General features: G+C 41.6%; 1 protein-coding gene across 2 annotated transcripts in view; it reads left to right on the plus strand.

Annotated features, from left to right (window-relative positions):
* LOC120318277 (glutamate receptor ionotropic, kainate 4-like) overlaps positions 1–17153 on the plus strand; it is a 205633-nt gene that overhangs the window by 83586 nt on the left and 104894 nt on the right. For both annotated transcript variants that reach the window (XM_039365683.1, XM_039365682.1), the window contains exon 2: positions 15093–15215. Coding sequence is in view for 1 of the 2 variants with exons in the window: in XM_039365682.1 (XP_039221616.1) it covers positions 15143–15215 (73 nt within the window). In the remaining variant the exon portion in view is untranslated. The remainder of the gene's footprint in view (positions 1–15092; positions 15216–17153) is intronic.

Genomic DNA, 17153 nt, shown 5'->3' on the forward strand with positions numbered 1-17153 from the left:
TATAAATCATCTTTCTTTGATCTGCGTCCCCAAAAAAGCCTTACCTATCATTTCTGCTTCCCATCTTTTTCAGAGACGCAAGTGAAATAAATAGATTAATTTTTCTTCTCTCTTGACCGTATGATGGCCAGAGAATATTTATGATGCAGTTCAAGCCCATCTGTACCCATGCTGACATGAAGATCCCTTTGTCCTTTCTTACGGAAAACTTTTAATATGAAGTGAAGTTCCGAGGTCCAAACATTTTGAAAACTTTTAATGAGGGAAGAACAAACTTTTTTGCAAGGACTGTATGCCAAGCCTGAGGAGATATAGGATAGAAAATGGGGTGGATGGACTGAATTATTGCTCTCCTGATATGAAGTTTATTTTCTCAGCTATATTTAGTTCCTAGAAATGTTGCCTCAAAGGCTTGGTCTGTGGTCATTAGCCCAACAGAAACAGATTACATGAAGCTATTGTGGAATTCTTGATGCTCCCTGAGGTTGATTGTTTACCTGTAGATATTATTCAACTAGGTAACATAATTGGTGTGACCTTTCCTACATTGTCTAAATCAGTGGTTCTCAACCTTTTTAATGCCGCGACCCCCAACCGGTCGTAAGTCGAGGACTACTCAACCAGTCGTAAGTCGAGGACTACTCAACTGGTGCAGCACCGTTTGCAGAATGAGACTTTTGGCAGGCTCAGCAGGGCAGAGACAGCCTGGACAATTCCTATTGGCTTTTGAAAGCCAATAGAATTAGACTCTATTCAAGAGAGTCTATTCTATTGGCTTTCAAAAGCCAATAGAATAAAAGGGAGTAGCACAGCTAAGGAAAAGGGGAAATGGCGGACTGCGTTGTTTGGCGACCCCCGTGAAATGGTCGTTCGACCCCAAATGGGGTCCCGACCCACAGGTTGAGAACCACTGGCCTAAATGCATCTCCTGAGGGAATGATCATGTGTCCTGGTTCTTACTTGTTAAAGACTCAAAGAGGACTTGATTTGTATGCAGGACTTCCATATTTGATTTCTGGGATCTCCTCTCAATTCTGGGAAAGATTTCTGTCTGAAGTCCAAGAGAACCACTGTTGGTCATGTCAACTTTCTTCAGGGAATTATATGGGAAGAGTGGAGGACATCTTCCATGTTTCTTCCACTATCTTTTCTTCTCACCCTCCTCACAAGTAATAGTTCCTCAGGGAGGAAAAGGCCCAGATGGCAGCATGATGTCATTAGACCACCAATACTACAAGTCAGTCAACTGGAAGTCTCTTAGATGCCTTCAGAAGATAGTCAAGAAGCTGGATGTTGAGGACAGTTTTCAGCACCAGCTGATTCTACCTGTTCAGTGTTGCTGTGTTTGTTCAGCCTGGAAATATCTGCCTGTTTTGTGTTGGAACTCTCTTTGGATTTTATTATGTATTTGATTTGTTCTTTTTATTCATAATATAAGGTCATCTTAAAGGGCAACAGAACTTGCTTTATATAAATAAAACAATAGTTTAACAACATGGCTGCAGTTTTTCAAAAATGATGGAGACAAAGTGTTTTGGACCTTATGAGGCCACAACACCTTTCTGTTAATCAAATAATAATAATAATAATAATAATAATAATAATAATAATAATAATAATAATAATAATGTTGGAAGGGACCTTGGAGTCTAACCCCCTGCTCAGGCAGGAAACCCTGTACCATTTCAGACAGATGGCTGTCCAGCCTCTTTTTAAAAACTTCCAGTGTCAGAGCATTCATCACTTCTAGAGGCAGGTTGTTCCACTGGTTAATTGTTCTCACTGTCAGGAAGTTTCTCCTTAGTTCTAGGTTGCTTCTCTCCTTGATTAGTTTCCACCCATTGCTTCTTGTCCTGCCTTCAGGTGCTTTGGAAAATAGCTTGACTCCCTCTTCTTTCCCCCCTCCAAACATGACTATGGAAAAATACGTTGCTGCTTTAAGAAAACCACACATTAATATAAACAGAACTCCTAAAGCAGTGGCATATACAGCGGTACCTTGGTACTCAACTACTTTGGAACTCATCAAATTACTCAACGCATTTTGACGCAAAAATTTTGTCCCAGTACTCACTGTTTGTTTGGTACTCAGTACACAAGCTAGAAGTTGTTGATGGCGACTGCCTTGTGATTCTCTACATTATTCCTTATGGGGGAAATTTGTTTTTGGTTCTCATTGTGCCTTTCCAGAACCAATTAACAATGAGTACTGAAATATAAAGCAAGTTCTGTTGCCCTTTAAAATGACCTGATATGGTGAATAAAAGCAACTGTATTTTTTTTCAAGTTTGCAGGGAAGCAATTAAGATGTCTTTATAAATACCAGAGAAGTACTATGTTGTTACCGGTCATATCTGTGCAGGTCTGAAATATTCCTTTTGATAGATCATAAGAGGTTGTCCCACATCCATAAGAGATAAAGATACCCACGTTCACCCCTATACATAAAAAGGAGATGCGGTACAAAATAATTGGAAAACTATCCCGCAAAGAGAAGCATTTTATTTGGTGCAAAATTTAAGTTCTGTTCTCTATTCAGACAAGTCTGGAACAATAAACAAGAGAATAGCATTTGTCTGGAGGGTCTGCTGCTTGAGTAGGGGGTTGGACCAGGGTCCCTTCCATTGCTGTTATTCTATGATTCTAATGGCCAAATGCTTTGATGTCAGAGACAAACCCCTTGGAATTAGATGACCCTTCTCCAAGGGTTTTGATTCTACTGTAGGTCTGTGGTATCTCATGATGAGCTATCCCACTAGAATCTTGTTTTATTCCTGTATTTTTACTTCTGTATACATATAATTACATTTGGCTCCCTATGGATGGTCTTGGTGGCTTCAAACAGGAACGGAATTGATCGCCTTTTTGATTGCTTCTCTGCAGTTTTGGGGGTGAGGGGGGTGAGTCAGCAGCACTCTCTCATCATTTCCACCACGGGGGCTTCCTTGAAGCCATGGCCACCACAGTGTCCCAGGGCTCTCTATTAGCAGAAAGTGCCAAAGGTCTTATTAAGAGGCCAACAGGAGACTTGATCTGCTGGAGCAACTGGGGGTAATGTATAGGTGGAAGTCTCTTTGTTTGGCCTTGGGGAGAGGGGAGGACTTTTTTTTAAAAAAAAATTGAAAGATAGCAGAGGAAGATAAGTTTAAGGGACTAGTACAGGGGGCATGCAATATATAAGAAGGACAGCTTTTTAAAATAGCATCAGACAAGATTTATTCATGGGGCCCTACCATCATTCTGGCAATTATCATTACCGGCATATTTATAGCAGTTAAATATTCAACACAGGGTTGAGCTTTTTTCTGTTAAGAGAGGAGCATTCAACACACAGGAAGCATTGCCTCCTGATCTGGTTTAATCTTTGGATGCTTGATAGCTTCTTTACATCCTACTTGGATTCCAGTAATCAATCAATCAATCAATCAATTAGAATAGAGCTGGAAGGGACCTTGGAGGTCTTCTAGTCCAACCCCCCCTGCTCAAGCAGGAGACCCTATCCCATCCCAGATAAGTGGCTGTCCAGTCTCTTCTTAAAAATCTCCAATGTTGGAGCACCCACAACTTCTGAAGGCAAGTTGGTGCCACTGTTCTCACTGTTAACCCATCCCTTGAAAGTCATTTCCTCCCATTACTACCACACGTGGTGGCAATGCCCAAAGGCACAAAAATTTTGGAACTTATTAAAGAAGTGGTTGGAAGAAATTCTGCAAATAGATATAGAAGCCAAACCGGATTTTTTCTTATTGGGAATTATAGAAAGAAAATATAAGAAAGACACAAATTATTTACTACTGCATATAGTAACAGCGGCACGAATAGCCTTCGCTCAAAAATGGAAAGAGAAAGATACTCCAACCGAAGAGGAAATATTACTGAAAATTTTCAATTGCGCTGAAATGGATAGACTTACATGGGAACTCAAGGACAAAACTGAAACCAAGTACTATAAAATCTGGGAACAATTTTATGATTGGATAGATAATAAGAGGGTAGTCAAGATAAATGTATAGTGCTAGAATAAAATATAGATTATAGACAAATGTATATTTAAAAGATAAATAGATATATAAAAATAAGGGGGAAAGTGTTAATAGTATATTATAAATAGTGATAAACAGTATATTATAAATAGTATATTATAAAGTTCAAGAACTATATGTCTATATGAATACTAATACTATTATAAAATGTTGGAAGATGTATGGAACCAGTGATGTCATATCTATATCCAATGTGTTTTTAATTTTGTATTATTAATAAAACTTTAATTAAAAAAAGTCATTTCCTCCCCATGTAGACCCCAAGATATATATATACACGCACACACCATTTCAAATGCACAGAGTTAAGTCTATCCTCTCCAAGTCCAACATGAAACTTCCAGCAGTGGTTTTGGGGAAAAAGAAAATGGCCCTTGAAAGTCCCAGACAAAGAGAAGCAGCTGTTAGAAGCTCTGAAGATCAAGCCACGGCGATATTTGCCTTCCTACCTCATTCAACAGCTTTCTTTCTCAAACCCTGTAAGCTTCTAAGAATGAGGGTCGAGAAGACAATCAGCTGTGCATGGAGGATCAGAAGAAATAATCTCGTTCAAGCCAAGAAATTTTTTATCTCTCTTCTCACCTGCTTTGATAGTGCTAAGCAAATCACCTTGTGTCGCTCTTGTGACTTTTCCATCCTCTGATGAAATAGCAACAATAAGGAAGTGTTTTCATTCCTAGGAACTCCTGGAGAAATGAGGTGGTGAATACTTTGGTCTCACCTCAGATGAGTTCATTTCGGGCAAAGGATGACTGGAAGAAAGAAAGAGCCAAAGTTTATTATTTTTTTCTCCCACTGTGCCAGTTAGCAGCAATGCCCAAGTTAGATTTAACCTAGGAATTTCTACTTTTTATTTAGTGACCGTTCGAAGTCACAACGGCCCTGAAAAGGGGGACTTCTGACTTTTTTTCACACTTATAACCGTTGCAGCGTCCCCCACGGTTACGTGATCAAAATTCAGATGCTTGGCAAGTGGTTCCCATTTATGACGGTTGCAGCATCCTGGGGTCCCGTGATCCCCCTTTTGTGACCTTCTAACAAGCAAAGTCAATGGGGAAGCCAGATTCACTTAACAACTGTGTAACTAACTTAAGAACTATTTTCCAAAACAACTGAGGGCAGGACAAGACACGACAGATGGAAGCTTATCAGAAATCCAGACTAGAACTAAGAAGAAACTTCCTGATGGTTAGAACCGTTAACCAGTGCAACGACTCGCTTTACAGAAGTTGTGAGTGCTCCATCACTGGAAGTTTTGAAGAAGAGATTGGACAACCATTGGATTGAAATGGTCTAGGGCAGGGGTGGGCAACCTTGGCTCTTTTATGGCTCGTGGACTTCAACTCCCAGAATTCCTAGCCAGCCATGCTGAGGGGAAAGGGAGAGGTTTCCAAGCTGAGCCAGCCTGGCTCAGGAATTCTGGGAGTTGAAGTCCACGAGTCATAAAAGAGCCAAGGTTGCCCACCCCTGGTCTAGGGTCTCCTGCCTGAACAGGGGGTTGGGCTCGAAGACCTCCAAGGTCCTTTCCAACTCTGTTATTCTGTTAAATAACAATGGTTTTCCAGGGCAGCCTGATTGATTGTGGTCCTCTCTTTGAGACGACGTTATTTGCTTTTAGCTGTTTCTTCAAAGCAAGGTTGGGAAGCTGTTTTTCCAGCCTGGAACAGGATGTATTTAACTTCTCCTACACTCCACGTTGCACGTTCCACATTGCGCCTAATCATTAGCCTGAAGTTTCTCCGCATGAGGTTGATGCTCCATCATGTTTTGCATTACCCTCAAATTGATTTGGCAGCTCTTCGGGATCAGCATTTACCCCCCCCCCCTCCTCTTACATTCCCAAACATCTCCATATCCTCCCCCTTAATCCCCACTGCTGATGCTTTCTAAGTAGCATCAAGGCCTCTCTGCAAAATCAGTGGCTCTAATTCTGACTGAAATAGCTCTTCTTCTTGCTGATTCAATCAGCCTCATATGTAATAACCCACCCCTGTCAGATTATCCTCTGCAGAATGAGATCAAATGGTTTTGCATTGCCTGAAGAAATGATCTTTCTTGTAAGCCCAGGTGGCTTCTGCTGGTGAGATTTCTCCAAAAATTAACAGAAGGTTTCCCATCACTGTATTTTATTTTATTTGTTTATTTATTGCTTTGGCATCCAGGCAGCAACCTTTGGAATTAGGGGCCAGGCTTGCTTGAAACAGAAAATATATATATGAAACTTTGATTTGGGGTTTTGGTGATTAAATAATTTTGATTTGATAGAAAGGGCTAGTGTTTACTAAATATGTAAAGTAAAAAGTTGAGGCCACACTTAGAATACTACATCCAGTTTTGGTCCCCATATTATAAAAAGGAGAAGTTGTGGATGCTCCAACTCTGGAAGTTTTTAAGAAGAGACAGGATAGCCACTTGTCTGAAATAGCATAGCTTCTCCTGCTTGAGCAGGGAGCTGGACTAGAAGACCTCAAGGTCCCTTCCAGCTCTGTTATTCTGAGGTTGTAGCTGTATTTTGCATTTTACTGCACCGAAGAAAGGTGAAAGTCACTGCTTTTTTTTCTTTCCTTTTTATTTTGCACCCATCTTCCCTTCTCCCCCCCCCCCCGTTCCTTTATTATCTTTGTTTCTATGTGTATTTTAGCTGTTGCTGCAACCCCCTGATGTCATGCACGATGTTTTTCTAGGAGAAAGCCAAGTTTTCTCCTGTCGTTTATTCTCCCACCAAAGTGAGACTGTCTTTTAATATGGAAGATCCATTTCCTCATTGTGGCTAATAGCCATTGATCATCTTCATTATAGCCTGCACTGAAGCCCTGGAGACTGTGGCTGATGGAAAAGCTTCCCGTTATTCAGCCTTTTTCATTGATGCGGATGGTGCTTATGGGGGTGATTTTGCCATATTTCCCCATCCAGATGGCCAACTCTTTTGTGACTGCAACAAGCATGGCACCGCTAAATATTGTCGCCTTTTGTAACTGAAGAGAGATCATTTTAATCTTTGTTTATATGGTATGCCACTTGGAGTGTTCTTTAAGAGAAATGACTAATAAGCGTTTTGTGTAAATACAACTGTTACCTACATCACTCATGTCATTCAGATCAAAGTTGGAAGGAGTTGGCTCTTTGGAAAACAAGGAGCTGTCCATGATTTGGTATCCTGGTAACTACAGGGATATTCCTGGGTATTTCTTTTTCACAGCGACATTGGAAGTGGTTTGTTTCGTGTCTTTTGCTGAGATTTTTGCATGGATATCCCAGTTTAGCCTGATGCCCTGACAGGGATCCAACCCACGTATTTACTAGATCTGGCCATGTTGGCCTTTTAAAGATCAACCAAGTTCAGCTAGACATGGTCATTTGTTGATGGGCAAGGTAACTCAGGGAGGTAAAATGTTTGTGACAGGAGTCTGTTATGGCAAAATTGTCATAAGCGACATAGCCTTCAGTGCTGGGATTAAGAATAGCGGAGGGACTTCTTAATATAGTTGACGTTTAATTCATCTTGTGTCTAGCGGGAAGAATCAGGTTAATTTCCAGTTAAGGAAATGGTGAGTTCTAATCCCACCTTAGGCATGAAAGCCAGCTGGGTGACTTTGGGCCAATCGTGAGGCATTCTGAGTTCTAGTCCTGCCTTAGGCTGGGTGACTTCAGGCCAATCACCAGGAGATGGTGAGTTCTAGTCCCACCTTAGGCATGAAAGCCAGCTGGGTGACTTTGGGCCAATCGTGAGGCATTCTGAGTTCTAGTCCTGCCTTAGGCTGGGTGACTTCAGGCCAATCACCAGGAGATGGTGAGTTCTAGTTCCACCTTAGGCATGAAAGCTGGCTGGATGACTTTGGGCAAAACACCAGGAGAGGCGAGTTCTAGTCCTGGGTGACTTCAGGCCAAGCACAAGAGGAGGAAAGTGCGCTGGATATGTTTGCTGCCTTGAGTTATTTGTAAAATAAGAAGTAAAGGCAGAGTATAAATAAACAATAAATGAACAAACAAATCAATCTAAAATAAATCAGTTCAGAAGAGACTTTAAAAGCAGGAAGGTGGGATCCGGTCCTGTCCTTTTCTTGGGCTACCAGTCCTTGAGAATCTTGATGAGGACCGTTTCCCATGAACCTGGCAATTTCAGGGCAGTAGGGCTATCTTCGGGAAAAATGATTCTTACAATTCGTAATGCCAGGTTTGTCACAGAAAAGTGGTGCTTCTGGCCAGTAGGCCCTACCATAATTATGGCTGCTAGAAAACAATTGATAGCCATTACGGGTCTTTCAACTTGGCCACAGGCCGAGTTAACAATTGAGCTGCCTCGTTTTCAACCAGTTGAACTTTCCGATAGACTCCAAGGACAAGGTTGTTGTGATGCCTGTAGTTGTAGTTTGGCTGAGAGGTGTGGAGGACTTGGAGAATTGCTGCTGAGCTCAACCAGCTTATGGGTGCCCTCCTCCAAAATCACTTCTAGAATGCCAGTCAGGAGCTTGATCCAAAACCCAGGGTAGATGTGTTCCTCCTCCCAACACAAATTCAATAATGGGGTCCTCTAGATGCCTTTAATGATGACCTGTCAAACTAGGTTAAGCAATCCTGTCCAGAAGGTCTAGAATTCCAATATATAAGAGGCTGCCCCAAAGAAGAGGGAGTCAAGCTATTCTCCACAGTACCTGAAGGCAGGACAAGAAACAATGGATGGAGCCCAATCAAGGAGAGAAGCAACCTAGAACTAAGGAGAAATTTCCTGACCTGAGAACAATTAACCGGAGGAACAGCTTGCCTCCAGAAGTTGTAGGTACTTCAGCATTTTTAAGAAGAGACTGGACAGTCATTTGTCTAGAATGATATAGGGTCTCCTACTTGAGCAGAGGTTGGACTAGAACAGTGGTTCTCAACCTGTGGGTCGGGACCCCATTTGGGGTCGAATGACCATTTCACGGGGGTCGCCAAACAACGCAGTCCGCCATTTTTTCCCCCTTTTCCTTAGCTGTGCTACTCCCTTTTATTCTACTGGCTTTTGAAAGCCAATAGAAGAGACTCTCTTGAATAGAGTCTAATTCTATTGGCTTTCAAAAGCCAATAGGAATTGTCCAGGCTGTCTCTGCCCTGCTGAGCCCACCAAAAGTCCCATTCTGCAAACGGTGCTGCACCAGTTGAATAGTCCTCGACTTACGACCGGTTGGGGGGTCGCAGCATTAAAAAGGTTGAGAACCACTGGCCTAGAAGATCTCCAAGGTCCCGTCCAACTTTATTATTCTGTTAATTGCTAAAGCCCACTCTAATAACCCACCTGGTTAAGAACGGTTTCTTGCACTTTGGTTCCCGCTGGGTTGACTTACTGTTTTGCGTGTCACGGTTCCAACAGACCGGAGGCTAGGAAATCTTTAATTTAGGTGTGTATTTTTATACCACTTTTATTGGTTTTATAAATAACTCAAGGCGGTGAACATACCTAACACACTCCTTCCTGCTCCTCCTATAAAAATCTTCCCTTGTTAAACCAGGCTTGGGGATCACCAAATTCAATTTCCTTTCCTGTTTTTCCACAGCTAGATGTCGTGTGTCTTATATACGCTACAGGACATATAGAAGAGAAAACACAGCAGCAACCTTTACATTAGATAAGATCCATGGAGGCGAGTCAGAAGCAAAATCCCTGAAATGGGACTAGGTTCTTGTTTTTCCTGCAGCTATGAACCGTTCTGAAGTAATGCCTTTTTTTTTTTTTACTTTTGCAAAAGCCTGCAAAATGTCTCCGACTAACAAAATCAAAGCAACATAATTTATTCTCATTCTTTCCTCCTCTTCCTCCTAGTTGGCCCTAATATCCAGGCCTGAAGATTTATTGAATGTTGGAAAGTTCCCCTTATGAATTAGCCCAATAAAGGGCATAAATTTACATCTCTTCTTTGCAGCAGGAGCCCCAAAGTTAACTCTATTTCCCACTCACCCCTTTTTCTGTCACCAAGAAGGCTTAATTAAGGGGTGGACAAATTCTTAAATACAGAGTGGAATCCGCTGTGTTTTAGGAGAGACTGTTCTGTTAATTTGCATGTCTTAATTACATGTAATTAATGTAATATGCATCTCATTTTCAGGACCCTATGAATGCCAAGCCACACAGCTGGTTATCTTTCAAAATTTATTCTTAAAACGATGAATCTTAAAGCACAATTCTTTCTATTTTACCCTCTGTGAGGGGAGAACGGGGGATTGACCCTGATGCATTTGATATCTTGCCAAATTATAGACAGGTAAAAAGACAGTGGGCTAAATGAGATGTTGTGTTTGTGAGAGAGGAGCATGATCCTCGTATCCCACCAATATCATAAAAACACTCCTATATTTCCAAAGCATTAGTAGGTTCTGTTTCCATGTGCAGATAACCGGCGCCCTTTGCATTCATGTTTTATCAGCTGATACACTTTGACTTCATCCATCAACAATTTTACCCTCCTGGTCAATGGATTCATTCTTCCCAAACTGAAAACATACATACACCATTTAGTCCTCTCATTTATGACGGGTCCCTACATGTTATGGAGACAGAGAGGGGAACTTTTTCCTTCTGCACTTTTTCCTTCTTCCTTTTCTCTCCTTTTCTTCCTTCCTTTCTTTCTTTTTATTCTGTATAAGTAGTCCTCTACTTACCACCATGACGGAGCCTAAAATTTCTGTTGCTAAGGGAGATGGTGGCCAAGTGAATTTTGCTCCATTTCATGACCTTTCCTGCCATTGTTGTTAAGTGAGTCCCTGCAGTTGTTAAACTAGTCACAGGGTTGTTAAGTGAATCTGACTTCCCCCTTGACTTGGCTTTTCAGAAGGTCGCAAAAGGGGATCCCGTGGCCCTCTGCGACGTGGCGACTGTCATAAATACGAGTCGGGTTGCCAAGCATCCGATATGGGACCACGTCATAAATGTTAAAAATGGTCGTAAGTGACTTTTTTCAGTGCCATTGTAACTTTGAACAGTCACTAAATCAGGGGTTCTCAACCTTGGCAACTTTAAGACTTGTGGACTTCAACTCCACTTCTGGGAATTGAAGTCCACAAGTCTTAAAATTGCCAAGGTTGAGAACCCCTGCACTAAATGAACAGTTGTAAGTCAAGGACTAGTTGTATTGGTTTGTGTTTGTTCGTATGTCCTCTTTAAAACTCTTACAATATTCATAGAGAGGAGTTTATGGATCCCTTCCAACTGGAATGAATCATTGGAGTCCTTAAGAAGAGGCTGGACAGTCCCTTGTCTGAGAAGGTCTAGGGTCTCCTGCTTGAACGGGGGCTGGACTAGAAGACCTCCAAGGTCCCTTCCAGCTCTATTCTATTCCTCAAGTCTCTAGTGAACGTTGCAAAAAAACTATATGTGTACCATGCAACAGTTCATATCATCCTGTAATATTCTTAATATGATCTTGTTAAGGACCAATTGAATATTCAAAGGTGTAATTTTTACATTATACGGAGAGTCCTCGACTTACAACTGCTTGTTTAGTGAGGGTTCAAAGTTACAACAGAACCGAAAAATAACTTAACGATCGTTTTTTCACCCTTACGACTGTCGCAGTGATCAGCATTCTGACACTTGGCAATTGACTCAGACTTATGATGGTCGAAGTGTCCTGGAGGATCACGGGATCCCCTTTTGTGACCTTCTGACCAGTAAAGCCAAAGGGGAAGGTGGACTCGCTTAACAACCGCATCGCTAACTTTTAACAACCGCACTCCGCAGGAAAAATCAAGCAATGGAGCAAAATTCACATGACCGCCGTCTCCTTTAGCGACAGAAATTTTGGGCTCAATTGTGGTCGTAAGTTGAGGACTATGAATTTTCAAATGATTAAAGTTCAGCTTTTTGAGCAGCCTTTGCCTTCAAGCTGGCCTAAACAGGCCCTTATCCGAACATCCGCTTTCCCCATTCAAAGAACCAGATATGTTAATTAAAGAAGCACCTGGTTCCTGAAAATATCACCCATCACTGCATCCACACACTGTGCAATTGCCCAGTGGTACTCTGGTGGCTTGGCTGTAATTACTAACACTTTCCAGGATGGTGTGTGGTGTTTTATTTCCTCCTTTCCCTCTGCCTCATTTATCAACCGTCGCCTCAGGACTGCGTGAGGCCGGTTGGAAAGTTTTGTAGCTAAAGGTAACAGCCCAGGTTTTTCGACTGTCAGCTGGCTCCCTGTTTTTCCTAGGCAGAGACACTCCTTCGTCCTCCTCCAAGCCATCAATCATGGTCTTCTCCAGCCTTAATTCAGTCTCCCATCCGGCTCTCTCTGACCGTTGTGCGTTTTGCCTCCATTTGTAAAACTCCGAAAGAATTGCAACTGGAGGCACTTTTTACAGAATCCCATTTGTCTTCCAGACGTCTGAGATGAAAAGCCTGTTTGGTTAGTGCAAATTATTACGTGAAGTGGAGGGGGCTAAAGTTGGAAATTGCAGGGGCTTCCAGCCTTTGAAAACTCCAAGCCAGACAAGGGGGCCTTTAAAAGAAAAATATTATTCAACACAATGTAGAATATTTGAATGAGCCATTAGATGTTTTCTGTGAGTTAAGGGAGTAGAGAAGAGATGGTAAATTTGTGAACCATGCAGGGCAGGTTTGGAAGAGAGGATAATATAGGAACATAACTAATCATGGTGTTCTTTGAGCTTGGTTGTTTGCATGCAGATGTTTTGTTACTCAACTAGGAAACATCATCCATACATGCAAGTGTGTGGTTTGCTCTGTGTTTATAGAGCAACTTGCTCTGTCTGTGTTTCTGGGGGTGTTGTTTTCTCCTTGGAAGTTCCTTGACGAGGATATTGTTTTTTGCTTAATTGCTAGTCTGGTTTTAATCCCTGCTTCTCTGGGTTTTGGCTGTTGGAGAGGATGTGTGGAATCCTTGGTGGTCCTTGACTTGCAGATGTTTCATTATCCAACTAAGTAACATAATCAGGGTGTGTGAGCTATGGAATTTGCTCCCTGTTTATATAGATGATGATGATGATAATGATGATGATGAAGAAGATGATAATAATAATAATAATAATAATAGTAGTAGTAGTAGTAGTAGTAGTAGTAGTAATAGAGTTGGAAGGAACTTTGGAGGTCTTCTAGTCCAATCCCCTGCTCAGGCAGGAAACCCTATACCATTTCAGACAAATGGTTGTCCAGTCTCTGCTTAAAAACTTCCAGTGTTGGCGCATTCACAGCTTCTGGAGTTAGGTTGTTCCACTGGTTAATTTTTCTGTCAGGAAATTTCTCCTTAGTTTTAGGTTGCTTCTCTCTTTGATTCATTTCCATTAATTGCTTCTTGTCCTGCCTTCAGGCGCTTTGGAGAATAGCTTGACTCCCTCTTTTTTGTGGCAGCCCCTAAGATATTGGAACACTGCTATCATGTCCCCCCTTGTCCTTCTCTTCGTTAAAGAGAAGGACAATTCCAGCAACAATTCCTTATATGTTTTGGCCTCCAGTCCCTTAATCATCTTTGTTGCTCTTCTCTGCACTCTTTTTAAAGTCTCAACATCTTTTTTAAAACTTGGTGACCAAATATGACTTGTCCTGGCAGTTTTAGTCAAGGTTTCCTTTGGTAGTTATTTAACTGGAGATATTGTTTTCTGCTTGATTGTTTGCCTGGTGTTAATCCCTGCTTATCTGGATGTTGGCTTCTGGAGTGGACATTCCTATCTGATCGTCTCTTCTCTTCTATTGGGAGATATCTCACCTTTATCATTTGCTGCCATGTTTTGAATATAAGTTTTTTTCTCCCTCCTCCCTGGATTTTCATCCGTTCTCTTTCACTCTTATTTGCCAATCAGCTGTAAAGGAATGGAAGAAAATAGCTCTTAAGTAATTATATAAGCAGCAATCCTTGTTCTTATTAGCCTGACATAGCTGATACCCTGGGAAAGATAATGAGAGCATCTCCTGCTTTTCATTCTTCAGAAACATGGTGGGTTGAGTTGATTGAATTTTTGTTCTTTGGCAAAGGCTGGCAGTTCAGGTTTTCAAAGGATGTTTTCAAGAGGGCAGGTTGATGATCATCAACAATCGAATGCACGAATATGCTCAAGAGGGCAGGTTGATGATCATCAACAATCGAATGCACGAATATGCCCCGTACAAACAGGTGATCTTTGAACTATTCCTTTGTGATGGGTCTTTACGGGGGGGGGGGAGATGCTAATGATTCTGCAGACATTGCAAATGATTGATTTTCTCCCAGCAGGCCAAGATTCAAAGGTGGTCCTGTAGTGAGAGGTGAATGGGGGCAGGCTTCAAAAGGGTCAGGCTACACAAAACCATCTGTGGATTGATTAGCGAGAGGACCCGATCAAACTGTGACACAGTTTGGAATAGACAAGTGGAAAGGGCCATGGAGATCATTATATTGAAACACACAGACCCACGTAGGGGACTGGAGTCTAAAACATTTGAAGAACGTTTGTAGGAATTGGTTATGTCTAGTTTAATGAAAAGAAGGACCGAGGTGACATGATAGCAGTGTCTCAATATTTGAGGGGCTGCCACAAAGAAGAGGGCGTTAACCTATTCTCCAAGGCACCTGAACACAGGAGAAGAAGCAATGTATGGAAACTAATCAAGGAGAGAAGCAACCTAGAACTAAGGAGAAATCTCCTAATACTGAGAACATTTCATTAGTGGAATGGCTTGCCTTCAGTGCTCCATCACTGGAGGTTTTTAAAAAGAGATTGGACAATCATTTGTCTGAAACGGTATGGTTTCCTGCTTGAGCAGAGGGTTGGATTAAAAGACTCCCACAGGGCCCTTCCAACTCTGTTATTCTGTTACATTCTATTTATTCCTCTCCATCTTTGCTTGGCCACAAGAGTTTTCAATGTTTGATGGAAGCCTATTGGCCTGTGGGGGATTAGCTGACTGTATCCAGGTGAGAACTTCAACCTAGAGGGAGCTCTTGGTCACCTGAGCTTATCCACTGAACTCCGTAGACCTGGAAGAATTCAAAGATGGATTCACCCTCTTTGTATCATAAGCTGGCCTCTTAAATTTTGTCCTAGCTTAAAGCCATGTTCATCATTTGGGGGTTTTCTCTCTCTTTCCAGAGTTATGTCATGCCCAGACCACTGCAGGGCTCCATGAGGATTTATAGAAGATGTCCTGGATCTTGGTGCCTTTGGTGGTATGGTTAATGAAGATAGCTGCCAGCCCACATTCGCTGAGGATTGGTAAGTAAGGAGAATAAGTAACCCTGCTGTGAATCCTATGTTTCATCTTAGCTATTTCAATGCCTGGGAAAGCAATGGTGCGGATCAAAATTGCAATAATTGGAACAGATTTGGATCAAAATGTCTATAATTGGAACCACACTAAGTTGAGCTGCCCATCCAGCTGGTCTCCCAGATTTGAAGAACACAATGTGGTAACTTCTCTTTATGAAAAGCCATCCTTCTAGGCTCGCATTGCATGGACCAGGTGATTTGGATGCAGTATATAAATTCTATTGCTCTTGAATGAAATTAATGAGAATTTAATGGAAGACAAAGTTTATTTTTCATTGACAGGATTGTCCCAAGAATATGAAATTTGTTTGGTTAGATGTGTGTTGATTATAAGCAATAATGGATGAGTGGTGTCACAATTAATTAGAGGCTGGCTTCAAATGTGCATTTATTTTAACAAGCAAATGGGGAAGTAAACAAACAACCCCCGTTTGTTTATTCTGGGTTACAGGCATCAATTAATAGGAACTTGAATGTTCATGCACCGGTTCACCTTGTTTTTAACTGCTTTGTAGCAAAATGTTGCTTGATCTTAAAGATATATACCAAACCACGCTGATATTCATGGAAAAGTTGTTGGGGGGAAAAGGAAAAAAGACAGTAGAGGCAGTTTCATTTAGCTAGACGGGCCCGATTTTATTGCATTTTATTTTTCTTGTAACCTTGCCTGGTAGATGCAAGCTCTTTATCCTGTCTGGAATTCAGCAGGCCAAAGTAGCAGGATGCATCTGAATGTTGGCCAATTTTCTTCCAAGTTTGCAAGCAGAAAGAGGTTATCCGAATGTCTGTTAAAATAAAAGGGAGAATATAATAAATACATTCTCACGAAGAGAATGTGGCATTCTTTATTCTGTGAGCCCAGAAGTCTATGTAAAGGTCTCGTTTTCATTGTATAATCTTCTCTCCATGCTTTTGTGGTTTCTGCTGTCATTTATGTAAGGGAACCATGTCTTGTATTTTAGTAGTTCTTTATTACTATTACTACTATTCCCACTCAAGGACAATTCAGTCCTTGAGAAACTCAGAATAATTATTCCCTCAGGTACCTTTGCCCCTTCCCCTTCCCCCAACTTTGGAAGGAGAATTTGAAAAAGATGATGGTGCCTAACATTACAGACTTCATTGGTGTGCTGAAGTGTAGCCTGGATTCCCAGGAGGGAGGGGTTGCATTCCAGAGGACCAAGAGACAGCAAAGTTTAGATAATTTGGTTGGGAGGAAGAGAGTTAAGATGGCTCTTCCCTAGACGTTCTCGGAGTATATCTTTAACTATGCAAGTAGTTGCTTTAGTTTGGCAAGTATCTGCCTGTAAGTGAGAGACAATAAAGGAAATTGCTTAGGAGAAACTCAGCATGAATTTCTTGGTTTGGGGGGCCTGACAGTTGAGTTCCAATCAGTAAAAATGAAAGACATTTAAAACTACAGAAACAAGCAACCCATCCTGAAAGCAAAGAACATAACAAGAACAGACATGTTACATGGTAGTGACTTAGGAGAACTGAATATTCAAATATTCTTCAAACAAAGGCCTCATTCCATTCCTTTGTAATCAGGAAAAGACAGATATCCACCCAGTCCTTCTATTTCTCCATAGAATGCACTCTTACATGAAGTGAAGGTGGGGGACTATTTGAAGATCTCCCCTCCAGAATAATTCTGCATCTCTGCTAAGATCCTTTTTATGAAGGCCATGGTGCTAGTTTAAAGAGAGAGACCCCGCCACGCTGCCGAGAGAAGCAATTATAACCCTGCAAAATATTCTCGCTTGCGGCAGGCACATCTTTCATTTCTAAAGTATAAATCAAAAAGTGAGTGGCTGCTTTTTGTTAAATCCACCTCAGGATTATGCTTCCGTGGGCTGGCTGTGCTTAGTCACAAAGTCAGCC

Source organism: Crotalus tigris, unplaced genomic scaffold (genome assembly GCF_016545835.1).
Source record: "Crotalus tigris isolate CLP2741 ecotype Arizona unplaced genomic scaffold, ASM1654583v1 scf7180000020151.727365, whole genome shotgun sequence".
Taxonomy (NCBI): domain Eukaryota; kingdom Metazoa; phylum Chordata; class Lepidosauria; order Squamata; family Viperidae; genus Crotalus; species Crotalus tigris.